The sequence below is a fragment of the Salvelinus fontinalis genome, chromosome 21 (assembly GCF_029448725.1).
Source record: "Salvelinus fontinalis isolate EN_2023a chromosome 21, ASM2944872v1, whole genome shotgun sequence".
NCBI lineage: Eukaryota > Metazoa > Chordata > Actinopteri > Salmoniformes > Salmonidae > Salvelinus > Salvelinus fontinalis.
The window spans coordinates 35,641,790-35,658,399 of record NC_074685.1 but is presented as its reverse complement, the minus strand read 5'-3'; the positions used below and the strand labels follow the sequence as shown (position 1 = coordinate 35,658,399).

Genomic DNA, 16,610 nt, shown 5'->3' with positions numbered 1-16,610 from the left:
CTGTTAGACTTAAACATCAAATATGAGCACAACTGTAGTCTCAATTTTAAAGTAATCTGACGTGTTAGTTTAAACAGTAAGCATACTATTATCAAATGGTGCTTCACAGTAGTCATAACAGCTTAGAAAATACACCCCTATGACATAAAATGTACACCAACAGATCGGTTTACCAATGACTCCACTAATTTATGAGCTTATATTCAATCAAAGAATGGCTCTGTAAAACGGGGACTGCATTTACTCAATTCAACTAACAGGATGTATTACAACAATTGACACAAACGATTACAGTGTAGGCTACATGCAACACATGATACTTTTATGGAATGATTCCGATTAAATGACTACATCCAATAGGCAAAGACTTACAGTGCCTTCAGAAGGTATTCACACCTGTAACGCCCTGGGCGTCGGGGGGTGTGAAGTCAGACGCAGGAACAGCACAGCTTCAATATGTTGTTTCTTTAATGCCCAACTGGCAAACAAAATGTCCAACACAGATTTACTGGGTGTCATACACAACTGTCCCAAAACACGGGAGACAAACCCAGTCCATAATACATATGTCCACTCCCGAAATCCAAAGCTACAAATGAACAATCCCGCACAAAGAAGCGTACGGGCTGGCTGACTAATAAAGCCACACGAATTCCCAACTACCTGAACACAGGTGATACAAATTAACAGATAAGGGAGGGGGAGGAAAAAGAGTCAGTGGCAGCTAGTAGGCCGGTGACGACGACCGCCGAGCGCCACCCGAACGGGAAGGAGAGCCTGCCTCGGTTGAAGTCGTGACAACACCCTTGTTTGTTAAAAACATTTTGTTGTGTTACAGCCTGGTTTTAAAATGAATTAAATTGAGATGTCTTGAGTCAATAAGTATTCAACCCCTTTATTATGGCAAGCTTAATAACCTCTCTGGGATATGTGGGACCATAGCGTCCCACCTGGCCAACATCCAGTGAAAATGCAGAGCGCCAAATTCAAATAAATTACTATAAAATTTTACTTTCATGAAATCACACATTCAATATACCAAAATAAAGCTACCCTTGTTGTGAATCCAGCCAACGTGTCAGATTTCAGAAATGCTTTACGGCGAAAGCAAACAATGCTATTATCTGAGGATAGCACCCCAGGTAACAATCACAGACCATCATATTTCAACACTCCCGGCACGACACAAAACGCAGAAATAAAGATATAATTCATGCCTTACCTTTGACGAACTTCTTCTGTTGGCACTCCAATGTGTCCCATAAACATCACAAATGGTTCTTTTGTTTGATTAATTCCGTCGATATATATCCAAAATGTCAATTTATTTGGTGCGTTTTATCCAGAAAAACACCGGTTCCAACTTGCACAACGTGACTACAAAATATCTCAGAATTTATCTGTAAGCTTTGTCCAAACTTTAGGTATTTTTTAACGTAAATAATCGATAAAATTGAAGATGGGATGATCTGTGTTCAATACCGGAGGAAAACAATGTGTAGCATGCTTTCTGGTCACGCGCCTCTAACAAACAGTACACTTCACTGGAGCCTCATTCTGAACAGGGTTACTTCTTCATTTCTCAAAGGAAAAACCTCAACCAATTTCTAAAGACTGTTGACAGCCAGTGGAAGCAATAGGAACTGCAGGAATGTCCCTTAGAAATCTGGATTCCCAATGAAAACCCATTGAAAAGAGAGTGACTTCAACAAAAACAAAATATGAATGCTTTGTCCTTTGGGTTTTGCCTGCCAAATAAGTTCTGTTATAGTCACAGACATGATTAAAACAGTTTTAGAAACGTCAGAGTGGTTTCTATCCAATACTATTAATAATATGTATATATTAGCATCTGGGACTGAGTAGGAGGCAGTTTACTCTGGGCGCGCTTTTCATCCAAACGTGAAAATGCTGCCCCCTATCGTAGAGAAGTTAAATAAATTTAGTAGTCACAAGTTGCATGGACTCACTATGTGTGCAATAATAGTGTTTAACATGATTTTTGAATGACCACCTCATCTCTGTACCCCACACATACAACTATTTACTAGTTCCCTCAGTCAAGCAGGGAATTTCAAACACAGATTCACCACAAAGACCAGGGAGGTTTTCAGACAGAGCTTGAAGAATAAAAAATAAAAGTGCAAATATTGTCAAGTCTAGGTGTGCAAAGCTCTTAGAAACTTACCCAGAAATACTCACAGCTGTAATCTCTGCCAAAGGTGATTCTAACATGTACTGAATTGACTCAGGGGTGTGAATACTTATGTAGGCTAAATTAGATGTTTCTTTATTTCATTTTCAATACATTTGAAAACATTTCTAAATTTGTAACATGTTTTCATTTTTGTCATTATGGGGTATTGTGTGTCGATGGGTGAGAAATATAATCTCTAAGAGAGAAACTGTGTGTCTGATACAAACAAGAGGTTTGCTAACAAGCAAATGAGTGAATTCACTTCCCTTTTTTTTAACCAAATTCAAGAGGAAACTCACCCATAACCTGAATTAACAATTCCTTGCACTTTGCTAGTGAAAACAAAAGGTATGAACAACACACCCAGATTCTAATCTGATCAACTCAACCTTTTTCATTTCCACATGTAGGAAGCTTTTGTGTTTTGTGTTTTACAATAATCTACATTGGTAGTAGGTGAGTCAGAGACAATAAGCCTATCATTGTCATGCATCTAATTGGCCTATTGCTCAACGGCAGGAGACAGCCTGCCCCAGCCTACCCACTTAATTAGCAATCAAGTTCAAAAAAGTAAGTTGAATCAGCAGGTCGAACTCGGATACGGAGAGTGGGATGAATAAACAAAAGGCAAGATCAAGTGATGCACAAAAACAGGCTTCAGAATGCAGAGGAACATTTTACAAGTGTCTGTGCTCAACGCTACTTTGACATTGCAACCACACAACTCAAACGCCGGTTCACCAGAATGAATGAAATCGCAAACCGCTTTCTTTGTTTGAGCCATCAAGAACTGTTGTCCGCTAAAGATGATAATCTGTTTGCATCTGCCAGTTTATTGGCTGCCCAGTATCCAGAGGACTTGTACCAAGAGCTTCCTATACAGTTATTACCTTTCCGTAACGTGTTGAGGCTGGAAATTAAGGAGAATACAAGATGCTCAGTTAAATATCTTGCAGAACTGCTGTATTTGAAGCACCAATCCCTTCTTCCCAGTTTCCCTGATGTTGCTACTGCAATCCAGCTGTTTTTAACCATCCCTGCAACTGTCACTTCTGCAGAGAGACCGTTTTCTAAACTAAAACTCACAAAGAACTACATCAGAAACACAACGTCTCAGGAAAGACTTTCTGGGTTGTCAATACTCAGTACAGAAAACAATTGGGCCCGCAACCTGGACCTAAAATCTGTGGTGAAAACATTTGCACACAAAACTGCAAGACGATGCATTCTCATACTGTAGCAATAGAACTCTAAATTGAAAAAAGTAGAGAGAAGCACAGACCCAGAGAGACATTTTTTTCTAAAATAAGGAAATGGTGAAAGAGAAACAGACTTAACTCTTAAGGATCCGCCCCCTTTTTTCAATTTTCACCTAAAATGACATACCCAAATCGAACTGCCTGTAGCTCAGGCCCCGAAGCAAGGATATGCATATTCTTGGTACCATTTGAAAGGAAACAGGAGAATATAGGTGAATATAACACAATAGATCTGGTAAAAGATAATACAAAGAAAAAACCAACCCTTCTTTTGTATTTTTTATTGTACCATCATCTTTGAAATGCAAGAGAAAATCCATAATGTGTTACTCCAGCCCAGGTGAAATTTAGATTTTGGCCCCTAGATGGCAGCAATGTATGTGCAATTTTTTTGACTGATCCAATGAACCATTGCATTTCAGTTCAACATTTTGAATCAAGACTGCCCAAATGTATCTGATTTGTTTATTAATATCTTTCATTTTCCAAATTGTGCACTCTCCTCAAACAATAGCATGGTATTCTTTCACTGTAATAGCTACTGTAAAGTGGACAGTGCAGTTAGATTAACAAGAATGTAAGCTTTCTGCCAATATCAGATATATCTATGTCCTTGCAATTTTTCTTGTTACTTACAACCTCATGCTAATCACATTAGCCTACGTTAGCTTAACGGTTCCGTGGACGGGACACCGATCCCAAAGTTAACCAGTAACGGCACGTCACCCCACCTGTTTAGCTAAAAATTAAATAAAATACAAAATACAAAACAATAATACAATTGTTGCCTGTTTTGCATGTTATTTTGTCATAAATACGTTTCACATATCAGGTCATTGGTCACAGATAAAATGATGTCAAATCACGTTGTATCTACCGTAGCTTTGATTGGACTGATCATGTTAACATCGTACTTTCAAATTTTAGCTAGCAAGCTAAACAAGCAATCATCGACAATCTACTCGCAAATCCTTTCCGGTTCCAACACGAGTTAAGCGTGCATAAATGGAACTTAGCTTTTAATGCACTTTCCTCTTGAACCTTGAACTGAAGCATGAGAATAGCAGGTTATTCACACTATTAATTCGGCTGGAGATCTAAGAAATGAATGTGTGGCGGAGGAGTGTCTACAGATATGCCCTATTCTGACCTTGGCTTAATTGCCTGATAATTCCACCACCTTTACGTGCGAGGAAACTATGAATAAGGTCAAACAAACCTGTCGGTTCCAAGTGGGAAAAGCATCTATTTGATTTTTTCCGATAGAAACAACATCATTCTCTAAGCACTGTAATTTACAACTTTATAAGAGCTATTGATAAGAGCTAGGTTAATGAGTTATCCATTTGGATAAGGGAATTGTAAATATAAATGACACTTGTTTTAGATCTATTTTACCTTATAATCACTGGAGACAAATGTGAGAACAGTCATATGGCAGCAAACTGAAGCGGATCAACACATCAACTTTCCCACAGTAAAGTTTATGAAATGCTGTGCCAATATGCAGAATGTATATTGTATAGCCTTTTAACTTTCAGGAATGGGCACTCTCGAATGTCTTAATTATAGGCTACCCGACTTTCTCTGTTTCCTATTTCTATCATGTTAAATATTAGCCACTATCAGTATCGACCATCAGTAGGCCTAATGAACACACATATTCAACTGACATTTTACTGTTAGTTCCCTTCAGTTGGTATAGAGTCAGTCTCGTCCAAAACTGAGTTTTGTGAGACTTATGGTCGTGACTGCATCACAATGTAAATGAAGGTTGGATTTGTTTCAACCCTGCCCACATGCCCACAGCTGGCAGCACACAAGTAATCATCAATTCAGAATAGGGCAGTGGTGGTCATGAAATTATTGTCATGTACAGATCTGTTGCATCAGCCTAATTGCTTTTGAAATGTTTTTTGATGCGAGTGGTTGTATTAATTTGGGTTTTGAATTTTTCGTTCTCACACGGAAGGACAAGTTGACCAATAGAATAGGTCAACTTTGTACTATGTGGGTTAGTAGAATGGCATAGGCTAGTGCTTTTGCTGTTTGTTAGGCCAACTCATCTTGTTGGCTGACGAAAAGCAAATGTGGACAGTTCTTCTAACATTTTCAATATGCACCTTGGAAACTCAATAAGAAGGACCTAATCAGTTGAGTCCCCGATGTGCCTGTCAGATATCTGTGAGAAGAATCTGATCACGTGAGAAGAATCTGATCACGTGAGAAGCATTGGTTAATACGAATTTAGATATCTGACAGTTTTGTGAGTGAGCGGTGCTTTGGAACATGCAACTGGGAGAAGGGAATTATACATATTATATTCAGCCCAAGGGCACTACGACATGGGTTTCTTTAGGGGGCGTTATGGCCACACTAGGAGGAAGCCGCCAGGAAATTCGAGGCATTGTCAAGTGCTTGTCAAATTGTGAATGAGAGACTGATGAAGTGTGTGCAGCCTGTACACAAAACAAAGCAGAGCGCATGCCTTTAATGCAACTTTTTTCAAATCATCATTAGTCGCATCATGCGGCCTTAGAATGTATAAAACATCTAAACATATAGCCCAACGTTTGTATCACAACTACAGTTTCAGAAATAACTCTAAATTAAGCATATAGGAGGACCTGTTTCTTTGTTAACCACTCAACACAGAATAGCCACACTCCCTGAGAAATTGTTTGGGGAGACATCCTTCCTATTTTATTCAGCTATGTTCAATTGCATTCTTCATGCTATAAAATAATGCCACATAATTCTAAGCAAATCTTGTCTGCTAAGTGAACTAGTGTAGCTCACAGCCATTTGGCATAGCCAGATCAGGGAGTAACGTAAGGACAACTCAGAGTATGCTATTCCGTTCTCCTGAAATAGACTAGATTTTCTTCATATCATGTTTCTTTAGACCTGTCTAAAATAATTAATGGATTTATTGTGGGCAACATTACATGGATTTTTTCGACTTTTTAAAATGTATATGTTCCAAAGGTCTGCATCAGTGTCTTTTAGGCTATGCGTGGAAGCCAGGAGATGCTAAATGTTTTTATGTTAATTAACGGTCAATTACCGTGAGACCGGGAGTTATTTGCTTGACAATCACCGGCTGACAAAATTTCATGACCACCACAGCCCTAGTCATGACTCATGACAACTGGTGTGGCGGTAATACGTTCACGACAACAGCCCTAGTCATGGTCGTGTGTTTTAGTCCCCTTCGTGTGTGTATTGAGCAGTATGTTTCAGCTCGTGTTAATTTGAGAAGACTGGGCGGGCAGAGAGAAGCTGTGAAACTTGGCCTCCTTTGAGTAGGTGTTTCCAAACTTTTGACTTGTACTGTATATACTGTATTCTCGACATAGCTCATCCTAATATAGCTACTACTGCACATACTCTTTTCTTCCAGAATGTACTGTTCATGCACACCACATATCTATACTCTGGATTCTGACACATGCTCATGCGAATGCGTATATCTATTCTGGATTGTTAATTGGACTTGTTCTGTATTTCTGTATTTATTTGTGTATTGTATTTGCTCGACATTATACTGCACTGCGGGAGCTAGTAACATAAGCCTTTCACGCCACTTGTAAGAACACCTGCAAATCTGTCTACACAACCAATAAAGTTTGCTTTTATTTCGAGCAATATTATCCCTGTGTTTTTATGTTACACACCCTAGAGTCCATTTAGTTGAAACTGACAGAGAGAAGTGTAAAGTTAACATAGGGTTTTCTACCACACAAAAGTTGACCTGCCGTTAGTTCTCTTTCATTAAGTCAAGTTATCATTTGTCAGAGTAGGCTAAACTTGCAATTAGTGTGTGAATGTACAGTGTTTCTGTTCATGGTTGGCCTGGGATCTACTTCTGAGCTGACTAACCGTTAGAAGTCGCTCTCTAGTGGGAAAGAAGAGGAGAAGCTGAAAAATAAGTGTATCGACTATTCGATCTCTGAATGTTCGAATATGAAAAGCCAACTGACATTTACTCCTGAGGTACTGACCTGTTGCAACATCTACAACCGCTGTGATTATTATTTGACCCTGCTGGTCATCTATGAACGTTTGAATGCTCCAGGCTGGAATCACTCCTATAGGGGCTTCTACAAAGTACTGAGTAAATGGTCTGAATACTTATGTAAATGTCATATTTCAGTTTTTTATTTGTAATGCATTTACAAACATTTCTCTAAAGCTGTTTTTGCTTTGTCATTATCGGGCATTGTGTGTAGATTAATGAGGAAAAATTACGATTTAATCAATTTTAGAATAAGGCTGTAATGTAACAAAATGTGGAAAAAGTCAAGGGGTCTGAACACTTTCCAAATGCCCTGTATTCAACTCTTTATTCAACTGTATGGTCATGACTGTTACATTACCTGCAGTACACTTCATGTCTGCCAGGTGGAGTAAGTGCATCTGTTTCTGTTAGATTGTATTCAGTGTCAGCAAAAGTTTGAAGTTACACGGATACATTACTGCATTGTTATCAAAGCATACTTCTTAGCATGATCGATCAATACTAGGAAATCTTAAACAAACCTCATGAATTATTCAATACCCATCCATTCATTGATTTCCCTGTAGTGTTTTTGTAGACATGCCAATACCAATCAAGGAATACTTCTACTAACCACATATCTACAGGGTGTCTCTCTGTGTGTGTGTGTGTGTGTGTGTGTGTGTCTGACCTATCAGTAGCCACATAGATTCAGCATCTGCCCAAGAAGAGAATCCCTCCCTCCCCTTTTCCTGTGTGATTGTATTTGGTTGACAGGCAGTATTTCCTAAAGCTGACACGGCAAAAGGGACATTACACAATCGGTATTTCTTTAGAAACAATGTATTGATTAGTGTGTTTTCTGTGGGTTTTGATTCAGTGGGTTTAATAATTTAAATAGTTACATAAATGTGTTGTAAATTATTCTGTATGAGATGAAAAAAAAAAATACAAAACAATATTATCAATGTTTAAATAGAAAACAAAAGGAGAATGTGCAGAAGAGGTAGAAAAACACTGACAGGCTTGTAAGACACATTTCAAATGAAATTGGAATTATTATTTACACAAATAACTTATTTACAAGCCCATCAGAACTTTCTTGACACAGCAGGTTACCACACAATAAAGAATGCAGATAATCTTATTTGAGCTAGATAAATGTAGGTTAATTTGTTCATTCTCTCAACTTCGGGCTATTATTTGAATCTGTTATATTATGAACAAAAACTGAAGCTGCTGTATGCTTCACAAGAGCAGGAAAATGTATGGCGTTTGTTGTTGGCCATTCAGTTTCAGGTACTAGACTTTATTAAGTAACCTTTCTTCCCAAATTCATGTCATTACTGTTTAATGAACATGTTTTGCATTTTTTTCTGGTAATTTATTTGTCGTTGCTGTATGAGCATCAGCGTGCCATGCTCTAATCTCCTCGGCGCCAGCACATGATGAGAGAACTGTTACAAAGTAACCGAAAATGAAAAAATGTTAAGGGAAACTGATTCGATGTATCTTTTTACCCTTTTGTTTCGCAGTAATCTAAAAAAATCACTGAGAGATGTTTAATCAAATTTGATGGTTCATCTTTAGGGAGTTGATGGAAACGGTCACGTGTTCAGGAATCACATGCTGGGCTATTTACACCGGGCGGGACATGCGATCTTTTAAATGATCTTTCAGCGGGCCGGCAGTGTGATATACGGTCCCCTTTCAGCCAATCACTACCCCCCCCCCCCCCCCCCCCCATTATACGACATATAGCTGGCTGTATAAAGTGTCGTGTCTAGGACACTGACTACACAATCACAGCAGCAGAAATCATCACCCTGCAACTGCAAATTGACGGGAAAAAGTAAGTACGGCTTTCTGTTATGTTGTTTGTACAGTGTTAGGTCTTGGGTTATGGACATTTACCAGGGTCATTTGCTCTTTGATTTGATTGATACAGAAAGACAACTTTAGTCTACCGTTTCTGATGTTGCTTTTTCTGCCGGCTGTTACCAAACATTCCCTCGAATATTTCTGGATATCACATAAAATAATTTATATCAACTTATTTCATTTGGAATACCGGTAGTGTAGTATCCTAATTCCATATGTTTATTTTTTTTTCTTGTGTCGAGCGGAAGGTAGGTAGGAAGTTTTGTTGTTGTTGTTCTCACAAACCACATTTCCATCCAACGGTGGTATAGCAAGTAAAGTACATGTCGGATAAAAGTAATGACAAACCTGATGGAAACAATTTTTCAGTTAACTTTCCAAATGTCGACAACACAAAATACGCTAGACAAGGTAGAGTTTTTTTGTGTCAGTAAAATGAATTATGCGATTGTTGGTGAATATAATAACCATCATATCGAAGTAAACTTGGAGTAGTAGTGTGGACCTCCCTCTACTACTCGTTGGGAAAGCATGCAGTTTATTAGGCTGCAGATTAAATCAATTATGATGAATTCACTTCACAGAATGGTGAAAGTGCAAGGTGACGTGTTTGTGAACCCTAGGTTGAATTAAAACAATAGCTGCTGATGACTTCAAGTGATTTATTGGCATAAATATTGCAATTGATGACTTATAAAGGATGGTTAAATGTCATTGTCTCTGTTAAAGCTACCCTTTGTAATGACTTCATACTAACAGCAAATTTAAAAAAAATAAGAATAATTAAATTGAGATTTCTCAATCATTCACATGATACCACATCGGTAGTAGTCAGTGACATATCAAAGTGACATGTCAAAGTTTTAAAACACTGGATGGGAGACCAAATGGATAGCTGTAGATCAACTCTCCAGTAGGAGGGGCTGCCCAGACTTTTTGTTGTTGTATATAACGTCGAAGATCTGCCGTTGTTTCAAAGGTACAAATTCAACATTTTATACTATATAGCTTCTTTACACTGAAAATACAAGGCTGACTGAGCTCTGCTCTCTCTCTCTCCACAGCTGTTTGACCATGATGTCCCTGTACTTGGCAGTGTTGGTGCTCTGTATGAGTGCTGTGTATGCGGCCCCTATGTTTGACTCTCAGTTGGAGGGCCACTGGCACTTGTGGAAGAACTGGCACAGCAAGAACTACCATGCCGTGGGTGTTTGAGCACAAGTAGAGGAGCACATCCTCATAGGAACCCCTCAGTAGTTCCCAAAGAGTGGAGGCTGATGGGATGAGCTATAGGAGGATGGGCTCATTGTAAAGGCTGGAATGGAATTATTGGAATGGTATCAAACATTTGGAAACCACGTTTGACTCAGTTCCGTTACAGCCAGTACAATGAGCCTGTCCTCCTATGACTCCTCCCACCATCCTCCACTGCTCTCAACAGGGGGCTCAAATTGATCAATTGGTGCATACATGTAGCTGTAAATTACACCTAATGCAGAATATCATTAATTGCATGGATTGTGCCCATAGTTCTGGGACAGTTTATGATTGTGTATATTTTCTGACAGTTTTTCACTCATTGTTACAGAGCGAGGAGGGCTGGAGGAGGATGGTTTGGGAGAAGAACCTGAAGAAGATTGAGATGCACAACCTGGAACACTCTATGGGAAAACACTCCTACCGCCTGGGCATGAACCACTTTGGTGACATGGTAAGAAGAATCACCTTGCTGAGCAGTGCTTGACATGGATTAAATGGGTGCCGGTACTCATTCTGGGGGCCTGTACTGTATATATTTATATCCAGGAACTCTGCAGGACTTGAGCTAATATTCTATGAGGTGCAGGGACTCAAGCAGTAGAAAGTTTGAGGTGCCGCTATCAGTTCCAGTGAGCTTCTGTCCAAGTCTGTTGCTGATACATTTTACTGTGGAGCAGGAGGTACTTCTCAGCAGCTCTTTCCCATACTGTGTGTGTGCTGTAGCTGGATCTTTTTGTTGTCATGCCATATATTTGCTGAAGCACAGTATGAAATATTTCACAGGCACTGGTGTCAGCGTTGACAATGAAGGCAGGAATGTATTCAGACTCGCAGGTTAGGTTTCTTCAACTATCAAGCAGGAATGGAATAGTTATCCTGAGAAGGGAATTGAAACTTACTCCTAGTCTTTTAAAGATGCACACAATATTTATTGCTAAGTGCACAACTTTTAAAACAGTTAGATTTCCCATTCAGATGGTAAATTACAAACCACATCTGGCGAGGGAAGACATTACGTTTCAACGTGTTCTGACTTCTTCCTCCCTAGACCAACGAAGAGTTTGGGCAGCTCATGAACGGCTACAAGCAGACAACTGAGAGGAAGTGCAAGGACTCTCTGTTCATGGAACCCAATTACCTGCAGGCCCCTGAAGCTGTGGACTGGAGAGAGAAGGGCTACGTCACTCCCATCAAGAACCAGGTGAGACCTGAATCACTCATGAGTCATGACTCATATCCACACACTGCTGTGTCACTAAATAAGGTTTACTTCCAGAGAACTATCTGGCTTGTTTGCGTGCTGTTTACCGTGCTGTTTACCATGATTGTAACTTACAGTATACAGAAGGTGGCAAATTGCAAAGATATATTTTTTATTTATTTATTACTGGTGTAATATGCACATGTCAGTGTGTTCTGACATGAAAAAGTAACAAGGTGTTTAACAATTTTTCCCCCAGGGCGCATGTGGGTCTTGCTGGGCGTTCAGTGCCACCGGGGCCATAGAGGGCCAGGAATTCAGGAAGACTGGCAATCTGGTGTCTCTGAGTGAACAGAACCTGATGGACTGCTCCAAACCCCAGGGCAACGATGGCTGTAATGGAGGTCTCATGAACCTGGCGTTCCAGTATGTGAAGGACAACAGTGGCCTGGACACAGAGGTGTCCTACCCCTATGTGGGCAAGGTAAGGCCCTGTGTTCTATTAGTCTGAATTCAAATATAATGGCGTATGAAGATGCATTTATTAAAAGTAAGGCCCTGTTCTTTTAGCCTGGTCCCAGATCATGCATTTCGCTGTAGAACTGGAATGACTTACAACTTCAAAAAATAAGTTAGTTAGTTTCCACTTCATTACAGTGGGATTTGTCTCCAAGAATGACTGACTTGTTTGAATATTTGAAATATGTTGTTTTTTACTAATCATGGCCATTGGTCTTATCTGGTAACTCAGGATGATGATGTTTGCCACTACCGACCAGAGTTCAGTGCTGTCAATGAAACCGGCTTCGTGGATATCCCCAGTGGCAAGGAGCACGCTCTGATGAGTGCTGTGGCGTCTGTCGGCCCCATCTCTGTCGCCATCGATGCCAGCCACGAATCCTTCCAGTTCTACCAGTCTGGTGAGTAGCAGTTAGCGGTGCAACTTAAATTATGTTTAACATTATTTGCAAGGATTGGATTCCCTACCTACTATTTTTGAGTAGCAGTGATCTGTACTGGTCTACTGTCCTGTTCACCGTGTACAAATGTGTTGTCTTTGAAGTAAATTGTGACCAATATTTCTATGTTTTGCTAACTAGATACTAGCTAAGTAACCAACTATTAGGTTTGAGATCAGGTGGTTTTACATACTGAGGTAAACCCAGCATCTTAGCCTACTAATTTAACTATGTCCTCTCCCTGTAGGGATCTACTATGAGGAGAAGTGCAGCAGTGAGGAGCTTGACCATGGAGTTCTGGTGGTGGGATATGGTTTTGAAGGAGAGGATGTAGATGGCAATAAATTCTGGATTGTCAAGAACAGGTACAGTACATAGTATCTTCCTAGGATGTTTTTTGTTTGTTACGTCACCACTACGGGATTGGTTGATTTCCTCATCGGGGAATATGCATCTCTACATTGCCTTTATTTGAATACAGTGTTGGTGTTGTCCTGATACTATGGTCTAAGTCATTTCTCTAAAGCAGCAGTGAATCTATAATTTCCTACTAACTAGAACTGTGGGACTAACATGTTTTGTCTCTTCCTCAGCTGGACCGAGAAATGGGGAGACAAAGGCTACATCTACATGGCCAAAGACAGGAAGAACCACTGTGGCATCGCCACGGCAGCCATTTACCCACTGGTCTAGTGTTCTATAAGTTCTCGAACACTAGACCCAGAGTTTTAGAGATGTTTGACGAACGTTCTGAAAAAAGGGCCATGACGACTGCTGTGCTGCCTTAACTAAGTCTGTGAAATGCGCGAGAGAAACCTGCTGCATGGGTTTTAAAGAAACACTGTTTTAGGGAAATTATGAAATTCTACCTATTTTGTTTTATACTTGATTTTATGTGTGTCGGTGCGATAGTGTGTGTGTATAGTTCTATTTGAGCTAAGCATTCAGTTTATTTGTAACTTTACTTGATGAGACCAGCTAGACTACATTCTCTAGCACATAACATGTCCGTTTGTGCTTATTGTTTGTGTTTACAACAGTGTTGTAGACACAGGATATATTCCTGAGGTACAGTTGATAATACAGTCTATTTTTAACTGGAGCGTTCTGTGTGGAGCTGAGAGCAACAACCACTGAATGATAAGACATTGAGGAAGACTAGAGCTCTGAATTGACTGAGTTTGTTTCTGGAAGGGAGAAAAAGAGAACGGTACACCTGAGTTTGTTTCCTCCACTTCTTTTTATCTGCAGCTAGTGTTTGAGTGAAGGCATTGAATGGTAATGCCTAGACAAGAGCCCAGTGACGTAGAGACTGATATGCCTCAGGGTGGTGAGAGGAGTTGTATAAAATTCTAACACACACATGTAGATGACTTCAAATTGTGTTTAATAATAATAAACTACATTCATCAATCTGACTCCATTATCATGTGACTAACGGCTATAGATGATACATGTATACTGGTGAATCTAGCCAGCTTGTGAGTCTACACATTATCACTCAGATGCTATAATTACATTTGTTCTAAGATAACTGATTATTAAGAAGTTTATGTGCTGTCTATAGCACCCATAGTCCCAGCTTTAATTTATCTAGTTGATCTTAGACCAAGATGTAAAGTACCTATGTGTATAGTGTACATAACATTTACCGTTAGACTTAAACATCAAATATGAGCACAACTGTAGTCTCAATTTTAAAGTAATCTGACGTGTTACAGTTTAAACAGTAAGCATACTATTATCAAATGGTGCTTCACAGTAGTCATAACAGCTTAGAAAATACACCCCTATGACATAAAATGTACACCAACAGATCGGTTTACCAATGACTCCACTAATTTATGAGCTTATATTCAATCAAAGAATGGCTCTGTAAAACGGGGACTGCATTTACTCAATTCAACTAACAGGATGTATTACAACAATTGACACAAACGATTACAGTGTAGGCTACATGCAACACATGATACTTTTATGGAATGATTCCGATTAAATGACTACATCCAATAGGCAAAGACTTACAGTGCCTTCAGAAGGTATTCACACCTGTAACGCCCTGGGCGTCGGGGGGTGTGAAGTCAGACGCAGGAACAGCACAGCTTCAATATGTTGTTTCTTTAATGCCCAACTGGCAAACAAAATGTCCAACACGGACTTACTGGGTGTCATACACAACTGTCCCAAAACACGGGAGACAAACCCAGTCCACAATACATATGTCCACTCCCGAAATCCAAAGCTACAAATGAACAATCCCGCACAAAGAAGCGTACGGGCTGGCTGACTAATAAAGCCACACTAATTCCCAACTACCTGAACACAGGTGATACAAATTAACAGATAAGGGAGGGGGAGGAAAAAGAGTCAGTGGCAGCTAGTAGGCCGGTGACGACGACCGCCGAGCGCCACCCGAACGGGAAGGAGAGCCTGCCTCGGTTGAAGTCGTGACAACACCCTTGTTTGTTAAAAACATTTTGTTGTGTTACAGCCTGGTTTTAAAATGAATTAAATTGAGATGTCTTGAGTCAATAAGTATTCAACCCCTTTATTATGGCAAGCTTAATAACCTCTCTGGGATATGTGGGACCATAGCGTCCCACCTGGCCAACATCCAGTGAAATTGGAGAGCGCCAAATTCAAATAAATTACTATAAAAATTTTACTTTCATGAAATCACACATTCAATACACCAAAATAAAGCTACCCTTGTTGTGAATCCAGCCAACGTGTCAGATTTCAGAAATGCTTTACGGCGAAAGCAAACAATGTTATTATCTGAGGATAGCACGGCGGACGTAGAGGACGTAGGCGGCGGACGTAAAGGTAACGTAAAGGTAATGGCGGACTGAACGAAGTTATGTAGAGCACCTCAAGATAAAACATAATATTCGAAATATCTGCTAAATTAGACTAAAATATTAGCACTAAATAATCTGGTGGGTGATAACCTTCAATCTGGATAATAACACAAAACAAATCCTAAGACTAGAGACATTTATCGACAAATATTACGAAAACAAGCAACACCCAAACATGATGGAGAGTAAGACAGGGGAACCGATTCAAAAACGAAAACGTGACTCCTCAACCGACACTGATGATCTAATATTCTCACCACCAGCAATGGTAAAGGTCGAAACCGATCTGTTAAAATCAATAAATGACAAACTGGGTATACTTGAATTAGTTAGTAAAGATAAAAAAGAGTTGAAGGCAAGCCTAGAGATGAGTGATGAAAAAGCTGCGACATTGGAGAAGGAAACACACGCGCTAAAAGGGACAGTCAATAAGATTGAAACCGAAATGAATGAATTTAAAAAGGAGAACAACGTTCTGAAAGAATGCTTACTGGACATACAAACTAGATCCATGAGAGAGAATTTGGTACTTACAGGTATCCAAGAGAAAGAAGGAGAGGTTCCTGAATCTGTAGTTAGAGAGTTCCTTTTTGCAGCGCTTCAGATTCCACCGAAGTTATCGATAAGATCCAACTTGAACGTGTACACCGCCTCGGACAGAGAGGGCAGAGGTACGAACGCCCAATCGTTGCCAAATTTGCTTAATTTAAAGATAAAATAATGGTTAAAAGCCTGGGTAAAAGACTTGCTGGGACCAAAATTGGCATGAATGATCAGTTTCCGAAAGAAATTGCAGAACGGCGCAAAGTTCTGTATCCAATTTTCAAAGAAAATAGATTAAAAGCGAAACGAGTAGCTCTCGTCGTGGATAAACTATATATTGATAACCAGTTGTTCAGAGACACAAAGATTACTCCATGGTTATTTTAAAAATTACAAAGTTCTCATAGATGAGGAAAATAAACACAATTCAAGCCCGGTTACTGATTGTA

At 39.6% G+C, this 16,610-nt stretch overlaps 1 protein-coding gene across 1 annotated transcript; it reads left to right on the top strand.

Moving 5' to 3' along the window:
- The first annotated feature begins 9,222 nt into the window (after nucleotides 1-9,222).
- LOC129818793 (procathepsin L-like) lies at nucleotides 9,223-14,170 on the top strand. The gene is made up of 8 exons (XM_055875031.1): nucleotides 9,223-9,308; nucleotides 10,402-10,540; nucleotides 10,926-11,048; nucleotides 11,646-11,798; nucleotides 12,058-12,282; nucleotides 12,550-12,718; nucleotides 13,005-13,122; nucleotides 13,351-14,170. The coding sequence occupies exons 2-8, from the start codon at nucleotides 10,412-10,414 to the stop codon at nucleotides 13,448-13,450; spliced, it is 1,017 nt and encodes a 338-aa protein (XP_055731006.1). The 5' UTR covers nucleotides 9,223-9,308; nucleotides 10,402-10,411; the 3' UTR covers nucleotides 13,451-14,170.
- Nucleotides 14,171-16,610: the final 2,440 nt, after the last annotated feature.